The sequence below is a fragment of the Eulemur rufifrons genome, chromosome 1 (assembly GCF_041146395.1).
Source record: "Eulemur rufifrons isolate Redbay chromosome 1, OSU_ERuf_1, whole genome shotgun sequence".
In the NCBI taxonomy this organism is placed as follows: Eukaryota; Metazoa; Chordata; class Mammalia; order Primates; family Lemuridae; genus Eulemur; species Eulemur rufifrons.
In genome coordinates, this window is record NC_090983.1 from 75,550,232 (window position 1) to 75,577,271 (window position 27,040).

The 27,040-nt window shown below is 38.5% G+C and overlaps 1 protein-coding gene across 1 annotated transcript in view; it reads right to left on the reverse strand.

The window, feature by feature from the left end:
• LOC138387475 (E3 ubiquitin-protein ligase Topors-like) overlaps positions 1-23,905 on the reverse strand; it is a 166,468-nt gene extending 142,563 nt beyond the window's left edge. Inside the window, 2 exon segments of the mRNA XM_069474531.1 lie at positions 20,154-20,262; positions 23,775-23,905. Of these exon segments, the coding sequence (XP_069330632.1) occupies positions 20,154-20,262; positions 23,775-23,905 (240 nt within the window).
• Between the last annotated feature and the right edge of the window lie 3,135 nt (positions 23,906-27,040).

Below are 27,040 nucleotides of genomic sequence, written 5' to 3' on the forward strand. Positions count from 1 at the left end.
CAGTGAAAAGGAGGCAACATAGGGACACTGCATACCAGACAGTTTGGAGCACAGGGGAACAGTGTAAAGATAATTTCAAGCAGTAGGTTCAGCTGGGATGTCAGAGGCAGCATTAGAGGGGCTAATGAGGGCCATTATATAACAGTTCATAGGACAATCCCAAAAGCTGGCACAGAAATAAAGATATTTTTAACTCAGGGTGAGCCAAATTCCGGAATTTGAAACTATAATCTGGTCTGAAGAAGGAGGATACGTGTTCAGTCTCCAGATAACTTGGTGATTCTGCCACCTGTACAAGTAGTGGATTTGCCTCAATGCATTATAAAACTGCTGTTTGGCACAGTTATCCTGTGGAGGCAAGAGCAAAAAAACAGAAAACAAAAAACAAAACTCTTTTCTTCTTATTATTTTTGCTTTCCCACATAGAATCAACTTGTGGATTGCATAAACCACAGCATATAATTCCACTATTTGAGCCAGAAAGTTTCCCATCTGACCAAAGACAATTGCAAATATGCTAAACTTGCTTTAATGAAAAGTCATTCTTTACATAGCTTACATCTACATAAGATGACAAGTCACTCACCAGATAAAGGGTTCTTTGTCTGAATCAAACAATAAGCCAGCTCTCCCACAAAAAACGCCATTCTATTCTGAACTGAATGCATTTTCAATTAATGCTGTATTCAGGACGAAAACCAAAGGAGGCCCATCTGCTAGGAAGGCCAAAAGCCCATTGTGTGGCATGTCAGTCCAGTCTGTTATGGAAATGGTCACCCTAACACTGTGTACAATTTAAAACTGCATACTGAGAATTATGTTAACCTCTATTGACTGACTTCTGTTAAATGTGCTATTAAGAATCCAATTTACCCTGGGTTTCTCTAAAATGTGCTCAGGGCACTCAGATAGATACATTACGATGGTCAATTGTCACAGGCTAAAAGTCAGTACCTCATTAGCTCAAACACACCGAGCATTTGTTCCCAATTTTAACAGGGGCTCTCTTGCCCTGAGATTACAGGAGCACTGATGGAATATAGCCTTATGTGATGATTTGAGGTCCAGGGGTAAATGCTGATTGAACAAGGTGGAGAGGACCTAAATGGTGAACTATGACATCACTCTGCAAAGCTGGCTGTGCATCTCCTGCTTAGAGTGAAAATTTACAGAGGTTATAACCTGAGTGTCAAATCAAAATGAGATGACGAATTAGGGCAATTACTACATGGTAGACATGCAAGCCATGCTAATGCTTAGTAAATATAACACACTTTTAATTATGATTACCAAAACTCACATTTATTTTCTTTTATCATTTAAATCATCAGAAGATTGCTAAAAGTTATCCATTCACTGGTTAACTGCGACTTAATTTTCTTTCATTATAAATGTTTCTTTAACATATTATTGAAAAATAATCTAAAATCACCCTTGTCTAATATTTTCATGTCCTTTTCCTAATTTGTCTTTTCAATGATCACAGCAATGAGATGAAAACTGCATCTCCTAATATTGTTCATCAGACTAATTTCAGTTAATTTATTTGAAAAAAAATTGAAAAAAACTATTTTAGTGTAAGTCTACATAAACCAAAATAGATTGTGGTAACTTACCATTTTCTGTGAATTCAAATTTTCAATTGAACTACTGAATTTAACCTGAAGTGAAACGTACTAATCAGATTCATCTTCTTCATGAGTAATGGGACCACCCATTATTAAAACTCTTGTCCCAATTTCCTTGCTTTTTATCCAGAACAAAAATGGAAAACTGTTAATCATAGCCTTGGGCCAACCTTCATATACTCAAGAGCTTTTCTGCCTGAGAGGCAATTACAATTTATTTGGTAATTTCTAATAGACCTTATTTTGCAAATATTTTGTCTTTTTGGTTTCTTTTTTAGGTGTCAGTATAAACTTAAGAGCTAATGAGAATCTTAGAAAAAGTGCTAATTTTAAAATACCCTACTTTGGTTTGAATTTCAACTCCCTTATTAGCTTTGTCATTAAGCCATGGTGTCTCTAGCTAAATTTTGGGAAAATAATAATGTTCCAATGTGAAAATATTTTGTACCCAATAAAGAACAATTCAATTAGTGGTTACTGAGCACCCAATATTTGGAAAAGCCTGGAGCGAGGCAGGCAAATAAACCTAATGGGATTGCCTCCGGCTATGCGAATATGGGGGCCAGAACTCTTTCATGTGTACTGTTCCTGTGTCACATTGTAAAGCACATCAGGTGGCTTAGCTTACTGCAAGAACACTAATCAGGCAAGTACTAACCAATCAAGAAGAAAGGAAATCTCTGGGGGAAAAAATCACTTTTTATAGATTTCATTATTAAAAAGATAATGAAATAATTCCTGGTTTTGGTGTTAAAGCATAGCAAGGAAACATCTGATTAGGTTAGGAAAACAAATATGCCAGATTTCAATTTATTGTCTCTCAGTCCCAAATCTACTCTACTTTGCCTGCTATGAGATAATGGAGGTAGACTTTGTAAATATTTCTCCTTTGCCAGCTGGAATGTTATTAAGTCTTGCCAATTAAAGGGGCTGAGGGGACACTGGAGAAGAAAGGGGTGTTTTTCTTCCTGGTTCCAGTGTTTCTTGCTTGTTGGCTTCCTGCAGCATGCAACTTTATCCAAGGTTCAGCTCCTGCAGAGTGCCCTTTCTCTGGTGCTAGGCTCCTGCTAACCGGTTCTACTGGGCACAGTACACTGGGCAGCCAGCCCCTCGGGCTCATTCCCTGCCCCACAGACCTGAGCCCAGGCAAAGGACACCATACTGCTTCTCCACCCATTGTGTCCTTATCTTCCCCAGGGAGCTTTCCCCCTTCAGTTTTCAAGTCACTGGTCCCCACACAAACATTTCCCAACTTCTGCCCTGACTGTGGTGGCCACATGGACCAATGGGTCTTGGGAGAATTGTGTGATCCCAGAGCTTGGACATTCTAGGTGGGCTGCCTTCTGGAGAGAGGGACAAAGGGGACCAGAGTGCCAGCTCTCCTCCATTCAGATTCTTCTCTTCCCCCAATCCTCAACCATCCACTGCTGCCAAGTGATGTAGGTGCCAGGGCTCTCAGGAGTGGCTATTTCCCCTCTATTGGTGCATCCATTCCACCAAGGCTTCTATAGAGAGTGGGGTTAACACATTTCCTCTTAGAGACCTGCAGCATGCAAACCAAGGGGTGCTTGGCCTGTGAGCTTCCTGCCTTCCAGCCCTCCCCAGTGCTGCCTACCTGATTGTTCCAGCAGAACAGAGCATACCCCAAAGCAGAGGGACATTAACCATACTTGAGTACCCACCCCATGGGCAACTTGGGACCAGCATGCTTCTCCCTGGCATGGTCAGGGATTGAACTTGAGGGCCCAGGAGACAGATCCTCAGGCCAGATCCCATACCTCCAGGACTCCATTGTATTGCTTGGGGGCACGGAGAAGAGATTTGTGAACTAATTTGGGAGGAGAAGGAGCCCACATGGGCAGAAATGAACGAAGAGAGGAGTGTGGATCCCAGCTGCAGTGCACTTGTGGAGCACCCCTCCCCCTATAAGAAAACCACACTGTCAGTCTGGGGCAGGATCCTGGTCAGGGAAGTTCCCAAACTGCAGCACCACTACTGGTGAGTTCCACTAGTTTGAGCTCCTGCTTGTGGCCAGATGCCAGAAGGAGATACATGGGGTAGGGGAGGAGGGACAAGAGTGAAAGTCACTCCTGATAGCAAGTCTTTGACGGCACCTCCTCCATAAGCAGTCTTTTTGGCTTGGTGGGGCCTCTTCAGCCTCTCCCTGGTCAATTTCCCTAGCTGCCTAGGAGATGACCCTTGACCCCTGCTAAGACAGCTCTTGTGCCTACCTTTGTGGAGACTGAATGCAGGCTTATCTGACCCAGCCCCACTCAGCCTTACTCCTTCACATGCCTCTGCTGTGGTGGAGAATAAGGAGTCCCCTGGGAGTTCCAGGGCCCCATCCACCTCCTGGAACACCCAAGTGTTTCTCCTGATTAAGTATAACTGGTCACAGGTCCCAAAAAACACCACTACAGCTGGCTATTTCCTGCAAGTGCCACCTACTTCAGGGAAGACAACTTGTATAGCCCTTTACAGCATTTACTGACTCAATCATACAGGGTATGGCTGACTCTTACCAAAAGCACCGCCTATTGTTGCAGAGATTAAAATAGGCCTCCCAATATAATTTGCACTGTTAAGAAGACCACAGGGCTGGGGAAAGAGAAAGGGTTTCAAACACCTCCATCTCCCATTGTGAATAAGAGACAGGGAATCTGCCCACATGTATAGTATACCACTGCTACAGCCTACAGACAATGAACAATTAAGAAAACCACTATACTAAGAATATCTGTAACCAAGGTATCCATCCAGAACCTAGACCGCCATGAAAGCACTGACAAAAAGAGCCAAAGGGCCTTATCCAACCAACATATACTATAGACATACTCTTAAGAGTGGGGGTGGAGGGGAAGTTCCATCTTGACAGCTACTCCAGAGGAGGAATCAGCACAAGAACTAAGGAAGTTTGAAAAATCAGAGTGAAAGGACACCTTCAAAGGAGTATACCAGCTTTATAGCAATGGATCCCAACCAAAATGAAATCTACATTGTATTTGTAATGTCTTTATTTGTTATACCCTAGTCACTTTATTATACAGAGTTCCTCTTTCCCTAACTTAATTTTAAGACAGTTAGTTATACTCAGACATTTATATTTAATTAGTTGTAAGTAGTTTAACCCTAAAGCTAACATTATTTTATAGTTCTGGGGACATTTTTCTTTAGCCCTTAATAACTACATATAGGTTCTTAACTAAGTGATAATGACTTAAGGGTATATATTCATCCAGTGTCTGTGCATAGACCCAATACATCATTTATTGAGAGCCAGGCCGTTTTCAAGGTGAACAGAGAGGTGCCTCCATACTCCTTTATGATGCTGGTGCTGGAACTCGGTAAAGCATGTTTTCCTTTCCATGTGCTATTCACCCCCACTTCATTAATCTCTGCCAGTGAGGGGTAGTAGAAGAATGGAAGGCTGGAGGGTGAAAACTGCCCTCCCTGTTTTCTGTGTATTTCTATGTCCTTGAATCTCTATTCCTGTGTGCTCTCTGTTCTGTCTCTCAACCCAGCATCATTACTTTCTCCTGAAAATATCAGTTAATTCCAGTAGCAGAAGTTGATTGCAATACCCAGATCCCATTCCTATGCAGCCTCTCAAAGACACATGTACGTCCTATGGCAGCCACTTCTTAGAAGTCTGGGCAGGACCGCATTAGGACTTGCACAAGCCCTTATGCTTTTGTGGGCTACTTCTAACATTAAAAAGAAAAAAAAAATCAAAACTATATTTTACAACTCCATTAATATAAAGACAAATATATTAGTGTTATATATAAAAAAATCTTTACCCTAAAAGTTTATTTTTCTTTAGCTTTAAAAACAAATCAATATAGTCTCATGGGCCACTAAAAGTATAATATTTGGAGACTAGGCACTGTGCCTACATTGGTGGCCCTGGGATAGGATCTCAGATCCTTCTGAGCTTTTCATCCTGGCTCAGAAGGGCCAATATCAGCCAAGAAGTGCCTCATCCTGAGACCTCTGAGCCCCAGCTCCACAGGTGCTCTTCCTCCATTTTCTTTTAATAATCCCAACCTCTGATTGCAGGTTTCATTTCTTCTGAGCCTCTTCTCTAGGCTTTCAGATAGCCACCTTCTTGCAGTGTCCTTTTGAGGTCATCTCTCTCTTTATGTTGTCTCTGTTCTAATTTCCACTTTTCATAAGGGTACCACTCTTATGGAACTGGGGCTCACTCTAATGACACTTTTTTTTTTAACTTAATCATGTCTTTAAAGACCCTATCTCCAAATACAGTTACATTCTCTGGTACCGAGGGTTAGAGTTCCAACATACGAATTAGGGGTATGGATGGGGGGGTCACCATTCATCCCATAACAAGTGGATTTGCTAACACTTACTTGATCAGAATTGTATTGGTGGGCACTTTCATTATTTTCATCTTTAGCTTTTACAAACATGGTTTAAAGAATATTTTTCAACACATATATCAATTCATATATTAGAATGAATATATCTGTGGCACTAATTTCTCAGGAGTGAGACTGCAGAATACCTTCATTTTTAATTTATAGTTATCTTAATTATTGCCTTTTTGCACTCCTGAAAGTATCACATTCTCTACAAAATACATGTGATTGGTGGCATTATCATCAAACTCTAAATTTTGCTGATACAAGTGAAATATGATTATATACTTGTTTGTATTTGTATTTCTTTATGAGTCAGGATAAGCATTTCTTTCATGTTTATTGTCTATTTTTGGTTTTATTTTTCTGTAAACTGCCTGTTCATATATTTTCTGGCTTTCTGTTGAGTATTCGCTTTTTCTAAATGATTTTTATGTGGCAGCTATCATCTCTTTCTTTAGCTGTCTCTGTATTTTCACAATAACTAATTAAATTGTTGTTATCTTAAGGTCTCAGGTTAGAGATGACTTCCAATATACTTTTTCTAGGATTTTTCTCACCAAAAGACAGAATTAGGAGTATCTCCTAAATATTGGGCTTATTTGTTCATATGTAACATTTATCATAGCTCATCACACAGAATTGAAAGTGCTTTTTACTTTTTTGTCTTCCCACTAGATTATAATCTTCAGAGCAGGGACCTTGGTTTGTTTATTGAACAAGCCCATGTAATTAAGAATCTCTGACTTTAAAAGATATTCAATACATTTTTCGGGGGGCAGGCTAAATGAAGGAAGGAAGGAAACAGTAGAGGTTTATATTGAGCCATATTTCTTAAGAGTTTGAGTTTGAAAACCATTGATTCCAAAGTATTTGAAGATCTAGTCATTTAGCATATTTCATATGCATTCCTCCAAGTCCTGAATTCAGCCAATAAAGTAAATATACTGGTTGTGAGCAACAAATAGTAATAATTTCCATAAGAGTAGAAGTATATTTTATTTTAGTTTTTAAAAAGTATTTCAATTATTTTTAGGTTAAAGCCATCTGTGTTGCTCAGGGGAAGTTCATAATGGAGATTTTTTTTTTTTTTTTTTTTGTCGTCTCTATAGCAGGGGCAAAATTGTGTAGCCCAAGACCTGAACTCGGGAGTCCACAATTTTGAATCTTAGTTCCACTACTTCTAGCTTTGTGACTTTCTCCATGTTACTTAAATGGTCTGATTCCTAGTTTCACCATCTATAAAATAAGGGTGATGATAATTGTATCTACCACATAGAGTTGCTGGGAGGATTATAAGAGATAAGGTCTATTAAACATTTAGCACAGTGCAATTAGGACACTAAGCTATCATTGTTGTTGATATCATCTTCTTTCTTAGGTGGTTGGAGCTTCATTAGAGTGTGGTGAATTGGGAATATTTTCACTGACCTCTCTCTCTGTTTTCAAGGATGAGGAGTGATATATACTTATTAGATTGCCATGGAAATTAAGCTAGCATTGACTGTAATAGGCAGCCACAGTGTGAAAAAGAGACCAATCTGTCAGTTTGTGATGAAATAGAGTTGAAGCTGCATGTGTGTATGTGTGCGTGTGTGTGTGTGTGTGTGTGTGTGTTCCTGCACCTGTGTACCAGCATGCATTTTTACACATGAACATACTAAAATGAGCCTATGAACCTTCTCATTAGGAAACCATGGTAGTTGGGACTGTCACTTACCCCTAAATACTCCTAACCTTTAAAAAATATTTTGTGATTTATTTTCCCTTTTAGGATGCCCCTGATATTCATTTTAATATTTTTAAATCTATATAAAAATCAGTAAAATGTGATATACACAGACCTGTGCGTTGGACCACCATAGGTTGCCAAAGATAAAAATGAAAACAGGATTCTTCATTAATTCTAGTGATGCCTGATTATTCTGGGGCCTATCTGAAATGGAATGCATTTTTTATATGTGTGTTTGTGTGGTCAGTTTTGTGGTTGAAAGAAGAGGCAGCTGCCTGAATGGTGAGATTTCAAAAGGTCCCGGAAGTACCCCGTTTCTCAATATCTCCTCATCAGACCTGAAATTAGAGGAGCATTTTGAGTGAGTAGATCTTTGTATTTTTCACAAGCAACGTCAGGAAATTCAAATACAGTGGAAAGAATAAGCCATTCTTATGTATTACCTTTTTGATGGAGTTGTTTTCGGATTATTTTCTAATAGAGAAGCCAATCTGGATGAACCTGTCAAACAAATAGGTAAAGACCAGGGACTTTTCAGAAGCCTATGTTAGAAGGAATAAAGGAAGGGAAGTTATTTAAAAATTATATATATGACCCCTGAAAATGGGTGGTAAGTGGGAATACCAACCTACTTCTGCCATATACATATATATATTTATATACATATTCATATATACACACACACATATGAGTGTCAGATATGAGAATAGTGTAATTTAACCTAATGCTTTAATTTTGAATCAACTAACCATCTGCTACAGCGTTGAGAGGAAAATATCACTCTTAGTTTGTGTCAATCTATACTTTTTCAAGTCTGAAGTGCATTTTATTTCAATTGCCTCTGTTAATGTGGTTATCTCTGGGTCAGATAAATGATTTAAATTTTTCATTATACTTCACATTTTTTTTTTAAATTTAACTACGTATTTGTTTAACTAGAAGTAAGAAAAATAAGAAAGTGTTCATTAGGTTTCTGCCCACACAAGGAATTGACTTATAGCTACCTAATTTCTCTGATCAATCATGAAGCAACCTGTGCTTTAGAGGAATTAGAATGCAGCAATGTATAGTTATTCAAAGTCAGTACAAGTTACTGGATTGGAACCACCACATCAATACAATCAGGAGCATTGATAAAATGCAAAGTTGAGGTTACTTTTGATGATTTTAGCTTAGCAAAATAAACCCTAAGGGAAAAAATATCACATCATTCTCCAAACTTCAATTTTAAAGAGAGCAAGATCAAAAGGTTTTACCAAACTTCATACAGAAATGAATCAGAAAGCTTAGATTCAGTTCAGTAAACATTTATTCAGTGCCTACTGCGTGCCTACCAGATACCACAACATGCTTAAGATACGTACAAGAAAGCAATGATTATGGAGAAAGTGTTTCAAATAAACAAGGAAAATGTCTGGAAGGATGAAAGAAAAATTACCAGAGGCTTACTCTGCATAGTAAGATTATGGATGATGAATCTTCTCGTTTTGCTTCTTTGCCTATTCTTAAATTTATGCTGGTATAACTTAATATACATATACCAGCATAAATTTAAGAATATTCCCAAGGAAATATATATATTTATTTGTGTTTTTGTGTATGTTTGTGTGTACCTCATGTGACTTTACTATCCACATTTGATCCTGATGTTCCTTTGTAACCTTTATTTCTGTTTCCTCTTTCTGTGATTCTCTGCCCTACTGAGTGGGAAGAGGGCATTTTTTACAGCAAGTTTTTACTCTCCTTTTTATACTTGCCTGAATTCCATGCTATTGCCAGCCTAAATATGGACTACCTATTTTAAACACACCTCTGTGAATTCTTCTCTGATCCTAAATTCTGAAACACTTGTCTCTTTCAGTGATAAGCATTTTGTGATAAGGTCCCTTTTATTGCTGTGTCCTACATATTACATGCATTTTAAATTTCAAAGCAATTTCATATAAATAATCTTTTTTTATTCTGTGAGATAGAATAGATAATATCTCTATTTTTATTATGTGGTAACAAAAAAGATTAAGTAGTTATTACAGTTTATATTTCTAAGGAGCCAAGACCGAGGGTACAGGGTTTCTGACTCTTGATACAATTTTGTTTTCAGTATATGAGATGAGACTATATTTAGTTCATTTTTTTACAAATCTTTTTTCTCTCTCACTACATTACAAACACTGTGAGCTCAGGAACCCTTTAGCACTGAAGAGTATAGTGTATACAATAAGTATTCTATAAAGTGGTTGACTGTTTAATATTTTGGCAATGTCTTTGAGGCAAATAAATTATAAATCAAAGCAAATTTTCCTAGCTCATTTTTGACAAATAAACCTCTCGGTATTAATTCTGTAGCTCTATCCTTCTTCAAGCTTTTATTCTAATATTCCATTTAAGGTGTATGTATTTGTTTATTTTAAGATGTAGGCAGGACATTTCAAAAGAAAAAAAATCCAGCATTTAGAAAGAGAACACTTGGCTCTTTTTTCAGGAAGCGAATATTTACAGAGGAGTGACTTATTGAGGAGAGGAGAATAACTGACAAAACTCTCACTGGAGAGAAGAAAGCCATAAGGAAAGAAAGAGGCATCATGAAATAGGATTTGGGGGTCCTTTCTTTCTGGTTTTGTATATTTCCTACAAGAGTGGACAGACCAGGCACTCACAGACACAAGTCAAAATTCCACAAGGTTTGCAATGTACTGATGGACTGACATTTCCAACCACTGGTGGTTTCCAATGTGAGTAACACCGTAGCCAGTCAATCTAGCTAGAATGGTGAAATTTCATGGTAAGCTTTTATGCTTCTGGCTAAGTTGGTTGGATTAAGGAGCAAGGTGAACCACTCACTAGCTAAGGATAGGCAATGAATACCCAGGGAAGAGTAGAAGTTTTTCTCACTGTAGCAAAAGCCAAAATCTAGTTAGGCAGAAAGTGATGACAATGAGCTGGAGTACTGATGGGTAACAAAGCAGAGGCTAGAGTTCTCTCAGTCTTTATATATATCATACAATCTTAAATAACTTTTATGTTTTAGTGAGTAATTGAAATGGATATAATATTTTGTACAAAAATAATAGTGGGTAGAAGCATGTTTATCTCCCTTCTTTCTTGGATAATTTCTGTGGAAGATACTTTCATTCATTCAACACTTATTTGTCAAGTACCATATGTTCTAGGCCTAATACTAGACACTGGGATTATATTAATAGTGGTGACATAAGTAGACCTGGACTCTAACTTCATGATGTTCTCAGTCTGGTTGGGGCATGAGAATTCACAAATAAATGTAAAATTAAAAACGGTGGCAAATAATTTAAAGGAAAATCGTGGGTTGCTATGAAAACATATGGCAAAAAGATAACACAAAGTCTGGATGATAAAGAATTCTTTCTTGAGGAAGTGACATTTGACCTGAGATTAGAAAGAATTAGCTACATTACTGTGATGGGTTGGGAACATAGTGTAGAAAAGTTCCACAAAGTCTTTAGCCTTCAGGTTTGGAATAGCCTGGCAGTGGAAGAAACAGTGTAGAACTATGTATATACTAATGTCTACACAGGGGCCCACCCAAACAGCAGACCTAGTGTTTAGGAAGACCTTGTCAACCCAGAGAACAGCCTCTGCAGAGTCCATGTTGGATGATGACATATAATTTCTTCAAATATAAATTTTAAAAAGAAACATAATAATGTAATGGCAATTGCAAAAGAAAACTCATGATGAATATGGTAATTTAGTAAATACTTATTTGGGGGTGTCATAAATTGGCATAATATTATTTGTTTGATTTGCTGGTATGAACTGAATTGTGTCCCCTGCTAAATTCATATGTTAAAACCCTAACCCCCAGTGTGATGGCTTTTGGAGATGAGGCCTTTGGGAGGTAATGAGGTCATGAGAGTGGGGTCTGTATGGTAAATTAGTGCCTTTATAAGAAGAGACACCAGAGAGCTCTCTCTTTCTATGCCATGTGAGGACACAGCCATAAGGTGACTATGTACAAGCCAGGAAGAAAGCCTGCACCAGAACCCAACCCTGCTGGCACCCTGATCTCAGACTTCCATATTATAAGTACATGCCTATTTTTTAAGCCATCCAGTCTGTGGAATTCTGTTACGGCATCCTGAGCTGACTAACATACTCACAAATTGATGTTTAAATTTTGTTTAAATGCCAACGTTTAAAAATGGGCCAGTCTTGTCTTTACTTAAAAAATCAAAAGATCTGGTCCACTGTGCCCACATTCCCACAGGACATCATTTGGCTGGGGCTGGGTAGTGGCTGCTCTCTTTAAACCAAATATGTACTCAGTTTATTATTTTTTTAATCTCACCGATAGTTTGGCATTTAGGTCTCCCTGGATGGCCCCTCTCTAGGCATTCAGATTCATGACCCCTTCACTAAATTAATCAGATCTGGAAACACAGTGATAGAAATTTAAATCAGAAAATAAAGTACACTATATTTAGATGGTAAATGATTTTTTTTTATCTCCCATATCAATACCATAATAAAAGGTAGGAAGCAGATAGCTTCAGAAATCCTTGAGCGTGGCAGGTGAATCAGTTGTAACATCAGTTTATGGTTTGACAAATCCCCTCCTACCTGCCCCTTTTTTGCCTTATTCTTGGGGCTTCATTCCAGTAATTGCCCCCACCTCAACATCAGCACATGAAAAATAGTCTCTTTGATAAAGGAAGTGAGGAAATGACAAGAGAGTTGATTAACAAAATAATTGGAATTAAGAGAGAAGAGAAAAACCATTCTTTGATATCTCAAACCTGCTGTGATTTTTCAAAATTATTAAACTTTTGGTTGAACTATCCCAAGAGTCCCTTTCTATTCTCACAAAATTTCTTAATCTTATTTTTCTTACTCACAAAATAAGGAAGGAGAATTTGCTATTTGCTCAACAGGGATACATACATATCTTAGTGTACAGAAAGATATCTTAGAACTTAGTCCTGAATTTTAGTCCAGGAAGAATCTTTAGAAATCAGCCAAACAAATGGAAAGAAGCAGAATAGCATACTACTCTGGACTCTTCTCTATTTCTCCTTTATTGAAGATTTGTGTTCATAAAGTTAGTATTTCCCCCAACCCTTCGCCAAATCTTAATTTTTCTTCCCACCCAATTTTTTCCTGTTACACTCTTCTCATTTCAGCAAAAGACTGATCTCCCAAGATGGAGATTTGCTGGAAGGAGTTTCATTTGGCTATGCTCTTGAGTACAGCACCAGTAAGGAAATGAACAATCAGAAAGCAGGAGTGGGAAAAGGGAAGATGCAATGTAGTTGCAACAGAAGTCTTAGTTTACTTTACAGTCCTTATAATTATTACTTTCCTGAAGCTCTCAAAGTATTTCACCAACTATTCTATTCCATTGCACCAGTATCCCATCCCAGTTCACCCACTGTGGAAGTTTTAACAATGGTACTACTACAGTATGTCAGAATCTAACCTTTTGAGGAATTGTCAGACTGTTTCCCAAAGTGGTTGTACCATTTTACATTCCCACCAGCAGTGTATGAGAGTTTTAATTTCTTTACATCCTCTCCAAAACTTTTATTATTTATTTTTTTCGATTACAGTCATCCTAGTGGATGTAAAGTGGCTTTGCATTGTGGTTTTGATTTGTATTTCCCTGATGACTAATGCCATTGAGAATCTGTTCATGTGATTATTGGCACATAAACTAATCATGGAGAAATGTCTATTGCTCCAGATATTTTGACCACTTTTAAATTGGTTTTTTTGTTTTATATTGTTGAGTTTTAAGAGTTCTTTATATATTCCTGATATAAGTCCCTTGAGAGATAGGTGATTTACAAATACTTTCTCACATTCTGTGGGTTGTCTTTTTAATTTTTTGGTGGTGTCATTTGAAGTACAATAGCTATTAATTTTAATTGAGTCAAATTTATTTAATTTTTTCTTTTGTTTGTGCTGTTGGTGCTGTATCTAAGAAAACATGGATTATGGATTTTTTTGGTGTGTCAACTTGCTGATGCTACAGTCCCCAGTTACTAACCCCACTGACCTAGGTGATATTGTGAAGAAATTCTGCTAATATAATTAAACTTCCTAATCAGTTGACTTTAAGTAGGGGCACTATCCATTTAGAAGGCCACCCCTCAATGCAGAGATGAGGCTTTTCTGGGAGAGAGAGATAATGGTGAATGACAACTTTGCCCCGTACTTGTGGACTTTCACCTTGTTCCCAATCTTCCCTTCTTGACTGCCTTCCTTATGAATTTGAGCATGCTTAGCCAGCACCTATGAGTGGGTAAGACAATTCCTCATAAAAAATATAGTTTTTACATATGCACACATACATAAACATATACACACGTGTTTGCATGTATACATGTACTCACATGTGTGTACATATGTGTATGTATATATGTATATACACGCACAATTTTCTTCTGGTTTTGTTTCTCTGGTTCAGCTCTGATTGGTAAAGTGTTAAATGTAGTGTTGTGACCAAATAGTGCTTACTTATCAATATATTTCTCTCAATAAATAAAATTATTTTAAAAATAAATTCTCCCCTTTCCAGCTTTATATTCTACCTTTCTCCTCTTGTCCCAGTATTCTCAGAATCCAATGCCATGCTTATTTTCTCCACTTCTGCTGGCATACGCTGGTTATATCCTTAAGCTCCTTTAGTGTATACTACTTTTCTTCTCTCAACACACTCAGCTCTCCAGCTGGATCATGTCATACTTTTACAGTCTTGGGACCATTTGGGAAGGTTGGATAAATCCTGAGGGGTCACATTTTTGTCTTGCAAAGCAGATGCCTCTCTATCTTTACTAAGCAAAAGGGGAGCATACACCTTTAACAGAGAGGACGGGCCACTTCCGCAGGGAAGTCAGTTCAGGGAAACCTAGTGATTCAACATTTTTTAGTACAGCAACTCAGAGAGCCGACTTATGACTTTCAGGCTCTCACTCCTCAATCAGGACCTTGACCATGGTTATCAGATTTACTGTGATTAGGAATTCAATCTTCTCTGGGCTCCACTAATCTTCCATTTTAGTCCTGGGTTTAATACTCACCTTGTCTGCCTGCATCTGCAGCAGATGGATATCCCTTTACATTTTGCTAAAAATGTTTTCTAGCTTTTACATTTTATTTTTTCAAGTTGGCGATCATTCAAACTCAGGCTGAGCAAGTTAATACTTGTTCAGTTCACTGACAGTTTCCAGAAAGAACCATGCAAAGCCATAGTCTTGAACATCTCGATCACTTGAGCTAATGCACCCACTAGTGCTTTCCCTTCTACCAGTATTTCATCCCAGTTCACCAACGGTGAGGATTTTAACGATACCCACTATCACATGCTCTAATAGCTATCAGTGTGTCAGTGAAGGGGTTCTCGTCACTGGCCTGCCAGCAGCTGCTCTAGGTCCCAAATCCCATTTTAGGCTCTGTAAGGGTCACAACTAGCACAAGATTGGATACCTTGGAAATAGATTTGTGTAAAGGAAATTATTGGGAGGGTTTTTTGGAACAGCACCATCTAAGGGAACGAGAAACAAGTCTGGTCAGACAGAGAAGCTGAACTGCATTCTCCAAAAAAGGGCTCAAATGTGCCTACGTGGACCTCTGTAGCTGGGGTGGGGCATGTTAGAATTATTCTGAATTTTGCCCCACATTTTAATGGGCCACAACTTTTTAGCCCATTATCGACCATTCTTTGTATGGAGGCTATCTCTGAGGAGGATGTTTAACTTTGGGTAAGGCAGCAACTTTTGGCAGAGAGAGCCATTTCCAGGGAGGGACTTGGCTATGAGCAATCAACAGCCGACACTCCCAGAGGCTGGGGGAATAAGAGCCTTTTCCCTGAACGTGGGAAGGAAGGATTTGGGCGGCACACCACAGCATCTGCTACATCACACCACCAGCCACCCAACTGCTCAGGCTCAAAACCTGGATCCTTCTTTTTCTCACATCCCACATCCAAACCATCAGAGTCTGCTCCACGAGACCTTCAAAATATTGCCTGAATTTGTTCGACTCTCATCATTTCCACTGTAAAAATCCAAATCCAAACTACCATTTCCCTTTACCTGGACAACAGTCTCCCAACAATTTTACCTTCATTAGCTTCTTCTCTTTCTATGCTCCATTTTCTTCACAACAGAGTAATCTGAAAATATAAAATGTGTATCATATTTTAGAACCTTCTAATTGTTTCCCATTATAGGTAACATAAAATTGATACGCTTTTTTTGAAATTTGAAAATATTAAGGGATACCAAATGATTTTGTTACATGGATAGCTTTTGTAATGTGTGAGTCAGGGCCATAAGTGCACCCATCAGCCAGATAGTGTTCATTGTACCTGTTAGGTAGGTTTTTGCCCCTCCCTTTTTCCCCCACTCCCCTGCTTGATTTTCAATGACTTTTACTTCCCTCTGTGCCCATGTGTGCCCTTCAGTAGTTCCAATTTATTAGAGAGTAGATGTCATGTTTGTTTTTCCATTCTTGAGATACTTTACTTAGGTTATGGTCTCCAGTTCCATCCAAATTGCTGCAAAAGACATTAATTTATCTTTTTATGTCTGACTAGTATTCCGTGGTATGCCTGTACCACATTTTGTTAATCCACTCATGAATTGATGAGCATTTGTTGATTCCACATCTTTGCAACTGTGAATTGTGCTGCAATAAACACTTGACAGCAGGTGTCTTTTTGATAAAACGATTTCTTTTCCTTTGGATAGATACCCAGGAGTGGGATGGCTGGATCAAATGGTAGGTCTACTTTTAGTTCTTTGAGGAATCTCCATACTGTTATTTATAGAGGTTGTACCAATTTGCAGTCCCACCAATAGTGTATAAAAGTTCCTTTCTCTCTGCATCCGTGCTACCATCTATTGTTCTTGGACTTTTAATAAAAGCTATTCTAACAGGGGTAAGGTCATATCTCATTGTGGTTTTAATTTGCATTTCCCTGATGATTAGTGACATTGAGCATTTTTTTATGTGTTTATTGATGAATTTGTCTTGTGGCCTACCCTCATAATAACAATTGCCCTTTTTGAGTCCAGAACCTGCTAAGTACATTGTATTCATTATCTCATATAATCCTCATAGTCACCTTCCCAAGATGCCATTATGATCATTATTTTATGGATAAAAGAGACTGTGTTTTAATGAGGTTAAGTAACTAGTACAAAGTCATACATCTGGGAATGAGTGGAGTCTGGATTTGAGCCCACTACTGTCTAATTCCAAAGCCCTACACAATGCTACCATACCTGTTATTAATATGTATACTTATATAAAAATTCCAAATTTTTGCCCTTATTTTAGACAAACATCATTTTGGCTTCTGAGATAACCTCTCACCTATGGAACCTTCATTGTATTAGTGACTCATATTATAGTTTTTTCTAAGGATGCAACATATTTAATAAATATGATTGAGTTTTATATTTTGACCACAGAAATTTGGAAAATGATTGGGTCAGGAGGTGATTTCAGATGGGGAAAGTAACATGTAAGGTGATCAAGTGAACTGTGAAGGTAACCTAGTTTGCCAGGTCTGGGACCAGCAATAGAAGTGTATCACCAACCTCTTGCCAAGGACTTCTCCTAGCATGGCCTCATGCCCCCACATAGGAGTTTCTTGATGAGAATACCACCTCCATTTCTTTAGCCACACACCAAAAACACTCTAGAGCTGTGCTTCTATACAAAAATGGGGGAGACATGTACCATAAGAAAAGCAGTCTAGGGTCATTATTGACTAATTTGGAGCACGGCCAGCAGACATGTATGTGGGTGTGTGTGTTGCAGGGGGCGGTGGGGTGGTTGAAAATTCTTAATCGTAGTGCAGCTTGAAGAGTCTGTAGTCTTTGTGTACTTGAGGACATTAAAAGCTAATGCCTCCTTGTGAAGGGTTGGTTTAGGAGTTCCAATTTTCCACACATTTAACTGAAGCTTCATATCTATACCTGGGTCATTGCAGTTACTCTAAGAATTGAGAAGGAGTAATTGACATCTTTCAGTGTTTTCTGTCTATTCTGCAAAATTGTCCCAACTCTGCATGTAAATAATTATAAATAAAACAATAAGTCAGAAGAGCTGCTAGTTAATATTTAATGACCATTTCACCGGCAGCGATGTGCATTCCAAAGATTACCCAACCTGTTGTGTTTATACTGCTATAACCTCCAGTAGGTCCTGCTTTTCTCCCAGCTTACAACACACTCCAAGACCTAATGTGTCCCCTACTTGGGAAGTTTAAAAGTGGTCTGAAAGATCTTGGCCAGAAATGTACTGGCTCATTGTTGATGTTGTTGTTAGCCTAGAGAAGTTAGCAGCAGCAAAGCCATCTTGTTTATTACTGAATTATGAGAATACCCATTCTTGTCAGCTTCACCAGAGAAGGTGCCATACGTCAAAAGAAACCAAGTCATTTCAAAACTTGGCACGAAACCTATTTTGTTTCTGGAAAATTAGGAATGAAACCCGAGCTTAAAGGAAATGAGAAACCTCACAGGGAAAGATTTGTAAATTGTAACATTCTGACTTAATATTTCTGTTAAAAATACAGATATGGAGATCTGTTAGATAAATAACAACCAACATTTTTGTAAGTCTTAGTGTAAAGAGTACTTTTCACATGCTATTGCATTTGGCTGTGTTAAGTTTTTGAGAATTCATGAACTACTATAGTAACAAGAAGTACCACTCTGAGTATGTCAGGAAGTGTGAAGTGTCAGTGCTTGTGTGGAGCAATAAAACCACTGAATCTTTTCCTGAGGAATTTCATGGCATTGCATTTTTATAACAGCTGAGTTGGCTAAAGCCTTCTTCCTTTTAGCTTTATTGAATAGTCTTCGATCAGAGTTATCTATTTCTAAATGAGTATACTATATGTGCACAGAAACATGCAGTGTGTAGATCAAATCTTTTAGTAATTAGCATAAGGAAGTCTATAAGAAAGTGATGTGGTTTATGGGAAAAAAACATAGGGTCACAAATCAAGAGATGAGAGTGGTTGAGAGTAACAGTAATAGCAGCCAACGTTTATTTAGTTTTTAGTTTGTGCCAAGAACTGTTTTAGGCTTTTTCTCTGTAGCCCATTTAATCTTTGTAACCACCTTATGGATTAGACACTATTGCTACTCGTGTTATACAGATGAGGATACTGAGGGAGAGAGAGGTTAAGCAATTTACTCAAGGGCACTGAAGTTCTAAATAGAAGAGCTGAGATTCAAAACCTAGAAATCTAACTGTGAAGTCCATGCTATTCACGGCTCTGCTAAAATGCCTTTTGATTAGCAACTCTCCCCTTGCTCAGTGAACATAGCCAATGTCCCTTAATTTTGTTTTTCAATCTACTCCAATGATCTGATACCTGCCGTCACTATTCTCATGAAGTTGTTTCCAGGATTAACTGAAATAATATATTTAAAAGCACTTTAAAAGATAATGTGTTCTTCAAATGGGAGGTGATATTATTACATTGTATACAATGGTTAGTTACTCAGAGCAATGGTCCATTAAATGGTCAGCAATGAGTGCATTTGGTATTCTAATAAACTGAACCACGGTAATAGGCTTCTACCACATGTATACTCATTAGCTCTTCCCAGAATTCATGAGCAAGTCAAGGCTCTCGCTGCCTCTGAACACAGTTATTTGGAGATACATAGGCATATTTCTGGAAACAGGGAGGAACTGCTGTAATTGTTTGCACATGCAGACATTGTCTCAAATATGATTTTGCTATTTCAGAGATTCCCTTGTCATAACTCTCCAAATGACACAAGCAGTACTTTTTTGTAATCTCCATATTTGATGCATGAAAGAAGACTTAATTCCTGTTTGAATAAACAACATAATAAGGTTATTGAGATTAGAGACCATTACTATATAAAATTATGTCTAAGTGGCAGATATAATTAACATTGGATTGTAATTACACTAATTACAAGTCACATTAAGACACTCCAGTAATGACAAAGTGAGAACCCTATAATTGAATGGAATAAGTAGGGAAACATGCTGCTCACACTAATTACCTAAATGAGCTAATACGTCTTCAGAGTGACAGTCATGCTCAATGTTATTACGCAGACAAGGCAGTTGAATGAGGTATTTTTTTTTTTAATTTTTTTAATTTTTTTTTTTATTTGTTGCTAGTTTTCTTTCTTTATTCTCTCCAGGACCTATCTCAAGTTATCAGCAGCTTCAAGATTTCTCTCTTGAGCCAAGCAAAACAAAAACTGCAATTAGAGCATTCTCTAACTTCGTTAAAGGAGAGCACGTACAGCAACGATCCACGAACCAAGGTAAGATTCCAATCTTGTGTGTGTGGGCAGCACTGCGACCAGTGGATTCCTGGGACTGGCTGATGCTCTCCAATTTCTCCTCTGTGCTGGCTTTCCAGCTTACCAAATCAAGCAACTCCAGCTCATTGTGCAGTTTGCAGCGCGGAGAATCATCATGCTTTGGGTTCAGAAGAAATAAATATGGTTTCCAACAGTCCCTCTCCAGAGAGGCCCTGGAAAGTGATAAAACCTGAATTATTCACGACAATTAGTGCAAGCATTGCACTGGAACTTACATTTCAGCCCAAGCTGTTAAGTGAGAATATAAACTAATAATGGAATATGAATTCATGGCACTGGGAAAATTGTTTTTATTTTGTTATGTCTTTCCCCCCCTTCACATTATCTTTTCATTTTTATGACTCCAACTGTCTGAGGCACTGGTTGGGTGAGAAAGGAAAATAAAAGGAAGAGACTACAGTTAATAAAAACTTTCTTCAACAAAAGGAATTTTTTTTTAAGATAGAGAAAGAAATCACAATATATGGAAAACAGCATTGGTACACTTCAATTGATAAACAATGCTGAGCATAGTTTTTCTTTCTCTTGTGTTGGTTGGCGAAGAAAGGAAAGTGTGTCAGGCATGCCTTTGACAGCAAGGCTTTGGAATGGTTTTCATGTATTCCACTTTCTCTGGTAGTAAAGTAAATGGATTTTCCTTATCTTTACCTGGACACTACAATTTTGCCTCTAAGAATCCAGGCCTATGGGTTTTTAACACAAAGCGGTAAACCGAATATGAAAGGTTCATTAACAAATAGATGCTATATTAGTCTGAAAGTGGCAATTTGACCTCCCACTCTGTTAATATTTGGCATGTCACTAAAAAAATAATGACCCTGTTTCCTTGAAATACTCTACTTCCAGGTTACACAATTCTTGCAATCAATCATATTTTAGTTCAAAATGGACTTAATGTTGAATTTGAATTAGGGTTATACTCAATTAATTCTGTAGTTGCATAAACTCATATAATCAAGCATTAGGGATTTCCATAAGAAGATGTTGATGGAAATAAATAGTATGGGAGGCCAGCTTTTTCACTAATGACCATGCAAATAAGAGACAAATGGAGCTTGGCATGTTTAATCTAAGATAAGGAGTGGAGTGACTTAGATTTTATCCTTAGCACTATCCTGCTCTCACTGATGATTTTACAAGTTATGCATTATTTCTGTTTTGATACGATGGCAATTTCAATGGTTACTTGCAACTTATTAAGAGTTTTTGAGGCTTAAAGCAGCTCAGAAACTTATTCCATTTTATGTCACTACCTCCCGGTAAATGAGTTAGCCAAGTTGGCAGAGCAGTCAGATACCCCAGACCAGGGTTGGCAAACTTTTTCTGTAAAGAGCCAGATAGTAAATACTTAAGTTTTTCCGGATCACATATGGTCTCTGTCACATGCAATTTTTTTTTACAACTGTGTTAAAAATGTAAAATTCATTCTTAGCTTGCTGTATACTAACTGTATTTACTTTGTTTATATTATATGTACAGTTAGTATACTGGGCTGTGCATTATCAGGCCACAGGCAGAATTTGGTCCCCAATCTGTTGTTTGTGGGCCAAATAACACTAGACCACCATAACTGAACATGTATCACAGTGAAGACTGTTCTTTATTAGAAACTAAATAAAAACTACTTACATCAACTCTTTCTGAAACACTGAAAAGTAAAACATAGATATTCAAAGTTATAGATATGTTTCTTTAATTTATTCTTGAATAGTTATTATACTGGGGGAATCTGAGTTTGAGAGGGGAGGGAGCTTCTACCCAGGCCATGAGGAGCAGCCTGGCATAGGGCTAGAGGTCTGAGGCCAGGTGAGCTGAGGAGGGCGTCTTTTCAAGCCTAGAGATGGGCACTAGCAACATACAGGTGCTTGATCAAAGGAGTAATTACACTAAGGATAAAATGATCCAGATATCCAAAGAGAGTTAATATAGAAATGAATAAAACTAGAATGAACTCTAAAGTTTTCAATACATATAGATACATAAATATAGATATAAATTGCAGTACATATATACATGCACACTCAAACACAGTCATGTACCACATAGTGACATTTTGTTCAATGACAAACTGCATCTACTGTAGTGATCCCATAAGATTTTAATGTGGTATTTTTACTCTATACTCTTTATCTCTGTTTAGATACACAAATACAAATTATGTTACAATTGCCTATAGTATTCAGTACAGTAACATGCTGTACAGATTGTAGCCTAGGGGCAATAGGCTAGCCCACATAGGCTGGGTGTGTAGTAGGCTACACTATCTAGGTTTGTGAAAGTACACTCTGTGATGTTCACACCATGATGAAATGGCCTAACAATGCATTTCTCAGATGCATTTCTCAGAACGCTTCCCCATCGTTAAGGGATGCATGACTGTATAGCTTTCCTAGATCTGCTTATTGCGAGGGCCTGGGAGCAGCAAAACCTTAATGACAATTAACAGACCTAACATTCAGATCATGACTTTTCAATATCATTCTCCACTAAAAGAAACCAGGGCTCCTTGGAAAAGTGGTTGATTCTAGAACTAAGGCAGGGAACATGCAAATCTAGAAAAAAAAAATTTGTTCTAGAAATAAACAAAAGGATCACATATGAGGCAGAACATCTCTCTATATTTTTATCTGATTGGCCCATGCCAAAAAGATCCAGAAATCAGTTTAAAGGGAAAATCATTGGGAAAATCAGGGATAATTTCAAGAGGGCTGACCTGGATGGGCTGGTATATCAAAGGGCTTGGATCACAATAATCCACCATGGGAAAAGGAGTAACAGGCTAGAGGGCGTGGGGGAAACAATGATATGGATGGGAAACATCCTCGTTATCAAAAGAGGTTTAATACCAAGAAAGAATCCTTGATATTTCCATCTAGTGCTTCCACTCTCTCACCGAACACTGTGGAACAACAGTTGGCTCCACTCCTGGTCCCCACCCCCTGGTCCAGCACACATAGATGTGTGATTCCCACCTGTCAAGCACACCCACCTCCTTGTCCTCTGTAGCTGGCTCTGGCTTTAGAGTACAATGTATATAAGAAGACAGAGGAATGCTAAAGCCAGATGAATACCTTCGAGTCACCACAATAGGTCAGTGCAGGATTCTCCATATTCCTGCTCTAACAGATTTTTCTAGTACAATTGTGATAAGTGTAATATACAAGTTCCCACTACTCAAGACAGATTTCTGTGCCTGAGAACTCCTTACCTAGACTTTAAACTCTAACGTGTACCGCCTCATATTCCTTTCTTTACCTCTGAAGTTCAATACGTTGTACTGAAGGGACTGGACTTTTGGCCAGTGTTATTTATGCAGAATCCTAGTTAGGCTACAGGCCTTTCCAGAGATCATCTGTCTACTTAGCACTGGATCAGTTGTGACTAGAGAGTCCAAGTCCCTCTTTGAAAGTTCATTTCTGCGTATTTCCACCTGTGCTGAGTAACTGGAGGTCCAATTTCAGCCTCATTTTCCCTACCCTTATTTTCTGCAACACCTGTGAATGTTCTCAGTAAAGTTTTCCTATGTAAACTCAAGGTCCTGCCAATTTCTCAAGCAACCTTAGTCCCTCCATCTGTTGAGGCTTGGAATTAAGGGCCTCAGGCAAACAAGTGGTCTAGCCATGGCTGCTGGGCTTTGGCATTGCTCCTCTCATACCTTTGCTACCAGAAACCTATGTGAGCCCAAGCCTCAGCAGCACGCACTCCCTGTGAGGCCATGCGTTCCCGTTTCGCTTCGCTTCTCTTCTCTTTCCTGTCCTCATGTTGGCTCTGTCCAAGGGCTTGGATTCTTGCCATGATTCCTGCTGTTTAGTTCTGTCTAGACCTCAGCTGCATGGATTGAGTAGTGTAATTTTCTGTCTAGTGCCAGTCCTTTTCACCTAAGAAAAGATTCCTCACCTATGTACTCACATAATTCAGTTTGGAGGCTAGGGCATTGCCAGATCTGAACAAATCTTTTGAAATAAAACTTCTTTCCCACTGTGAAAGTTAAAATATTTTTGAAACGTGGTCTGAATTAGATTCCTTCGTTGGTGTTTGGTGCCTATGCGCACTCCTTTGGGACCCCTAATCTGCTGGGTCCCACCTTGTTTCCCCTTCTTGCTCTCCAGCCATGCCTTGAGTTCAGTCTTACCTGAGTGATGGCATCTATAGGCAAGTCAGTCCTCCTGGCCTCCCTCAGCCATGGTTCTTGATTTTAAGGCACGTCCTGGAACCACATAATATTCTTCCTGCCAAGTGTTACTTTAAATGGTCATGCACCTGAGATGCTGTTTATGGAATCTACCAGGGTGCTGTTCTACATTTAATTTTCTCATAGTGCTCCCAGTGTAGTTAAGAGTTTTGGAGCTAAAGCCTCACCTTGACTCTAATTCTGGGCATGTTATTTAACCTCTCTGGCATGGTTGGCATAATGTGAGAATAATGTGTAGATAAAATGGGGATCACAACTCAGACCTTAAGAGGTTGTTAAGAACTGATTACAATAGCTATTTATCAAGTGATACTGTGTAAGGGCACCATGCTACGTGCTTTAAATATATTATTTCTAATTCTTAGACAGATATTGCAAGGTATACTGTATTCTCATCTTATAGATGAGGAGATTGAGGCTCAATGTGGTTAAGTGATTTACATTAGGTCACCACAGTAAGCGAGAGGCTGAGCTGGAATTCAATTCCGAGGTTTGGCTGACTCTTAAAACTCTAGCATATTTCACTGTATCCTGCTGGATGCCTTTGATGGGAAGGTTTTTCTCCAAAGAAACAAAGAGACACATTTCTCTGTGGCATTTCCTGTTTTCCTTTTTCAAACATCTTTTTAGTTGCCAAAGAGTTGCCAAGATCAAAGCCACAATTTATGTATTGAACGGCTGCAGGCCTGAAAGGAAAAGGCATCCTATCATGTTTAATCATTAACTCATTCACTACGGAAATTTAAGTATTTCAGATGAGGTGGCAATAGATGCAAAATAATGACAGGGAGCATAGACTGGACATTAGTGGGGATGAAGGACGTGTGAGATAGAAATGGCAAAGTCCTAAGGAACTTGGTCTGTAGCGTATTGAGTGCCTTAGAAAATTGTAAGAGGGTGAATTTAATTCTTTGAGTTCTGGGGAAAGGAAATCTTGCCAATGTGTTAGAAATCTCTTCAGGGTAGCGTTTTCTGACTGTCCTCTTTAAAGTTGATCCCCTAAATATTCTTTACTTCAACTTCTTTTTTTATTTCTCAATTGAATTTTTTATGTTGTAATTATTATATTTGTCTGTTTTGTTTAGTTTTTCACTGGAATATAGTCTTCCTAAAGACCAAGATCATGTCACACAGCGGCCCATAGTAAGTGCCCAGTAAATACTTGTTGAATGAATATGGCCAAAGTCCAAAGATTATCTCCCTGTGTGTAGAGATAGATCTGGAGATAGCTAGTGCTGTACTAAAATCCACATACCTGTATAGGGGTCACCAGGCAAGACAATAATGTGCAGGGATTTGTTTTTAGCAACACACACTCTGTACACTTGTCATTCTAGAAACAGGGTCAGAGCTAAAATATGCTGGTCTCTCACCAAGCAGGGAGGCAAGTAGGATTAGGTGGGGCTGAGGAAATGAGGCTGCAGAAATTGACTCTGTGGCACAGGTGGCCACAAAGTCCAAGGCACAGATCAAAGGTGTGGACAATTCATCAGATACCTCTTTTTCCAGTCATCCCAATCCCGTAGGCATGAGGAGGGTGTAGCCTGTGTAATACTCAAAGTCAGATGGCTGGTGGTGTCGTAGTGGTGGCTTAATCCAGCAAGAGCCAAAATATTGTTCCAATGTTCAAAGGAGAATTTTGGTAAGAACTAGAAATGTCACTTTGCCTGTAAGTCAACACACCTATAGGTGGCATATTCTACACTATACTCAACCTTGAAGCCTTTAAATCATGTTACAGAATTTGGGAGACTAGGAAAATATTCAAAACAATTCATTGAGTGATAAAAAAGGTTATATAACCATATGTACCATATGAGGCAGACATCTCTATGTATTTTTATCTGCAACTATATATACAGAGAAAAAAACAGATTGGGAGGAAATATATGAAAATGTTATTAGTGATTATCTCCAGGTGGTAAAATCTCAGGTGATGTATGGTTTCATCTGTATGTTTTCCAAGTCTTCTCTAGTCAACATGAATTACTTACACGAAAGAAAATGCAAATATTAAAAAAAAGACAACAACCAGAGAAAGACTCCATGAGGCAGAATAAATCAAAATAAGTCAGACGGTGCAGGAAGCTCTTCTCATATTTCCATTTCTTGTCCACTGTAGTGGACTTTCTGGATCTCTGTCTGCACAGTGGACTGGGGTGCCTCCCAGGCTGGCTCTTAGCATCTTCCAATGACTCCTTGCTCAGTCAAGACCTGACCTTGAGTAGGTCTAACCTCCTGCTGCTCACAGTATGTGATGTTAAAGGTGTTCCTCTCTTGTTTTTCTCGGAGCATTTAGTTGTAGAGGACATAACAGGCCTGGGCTTCAGACAAAGAATTCCAGGCAGGGCAGTTGAGGCAAACACTGCACTTTGAAGATGTCCTTTTGATCTGCGCTACACCGGGTGTTAGAGACTGTAAAGTGGAAACTCTTTAGTTAATGGCTCCCACAGCAGCTCCACAGGCTTCTCCATGCACGGTAGAGGGGACGCTGGGATTTGATGAAAACCAAATACTGAATCTGTTGTTTTATTCAAATATTACAATGGCCACTTTAGAACCAAGGATGAGACTAGACCTGTAGTTTTTCATGCAGCTGAAAAAGGCAAAGAGAGATTAACCCATCCTCCCATCTGAACTCTTCCTTGTCAGCCTCTAGTTCCCCTTCACTCTTATTTTCCCAAGTATATGTACCCTTCCTATCTCACAAGAAGGCCTCTTCCTCACACTGTCCCCCC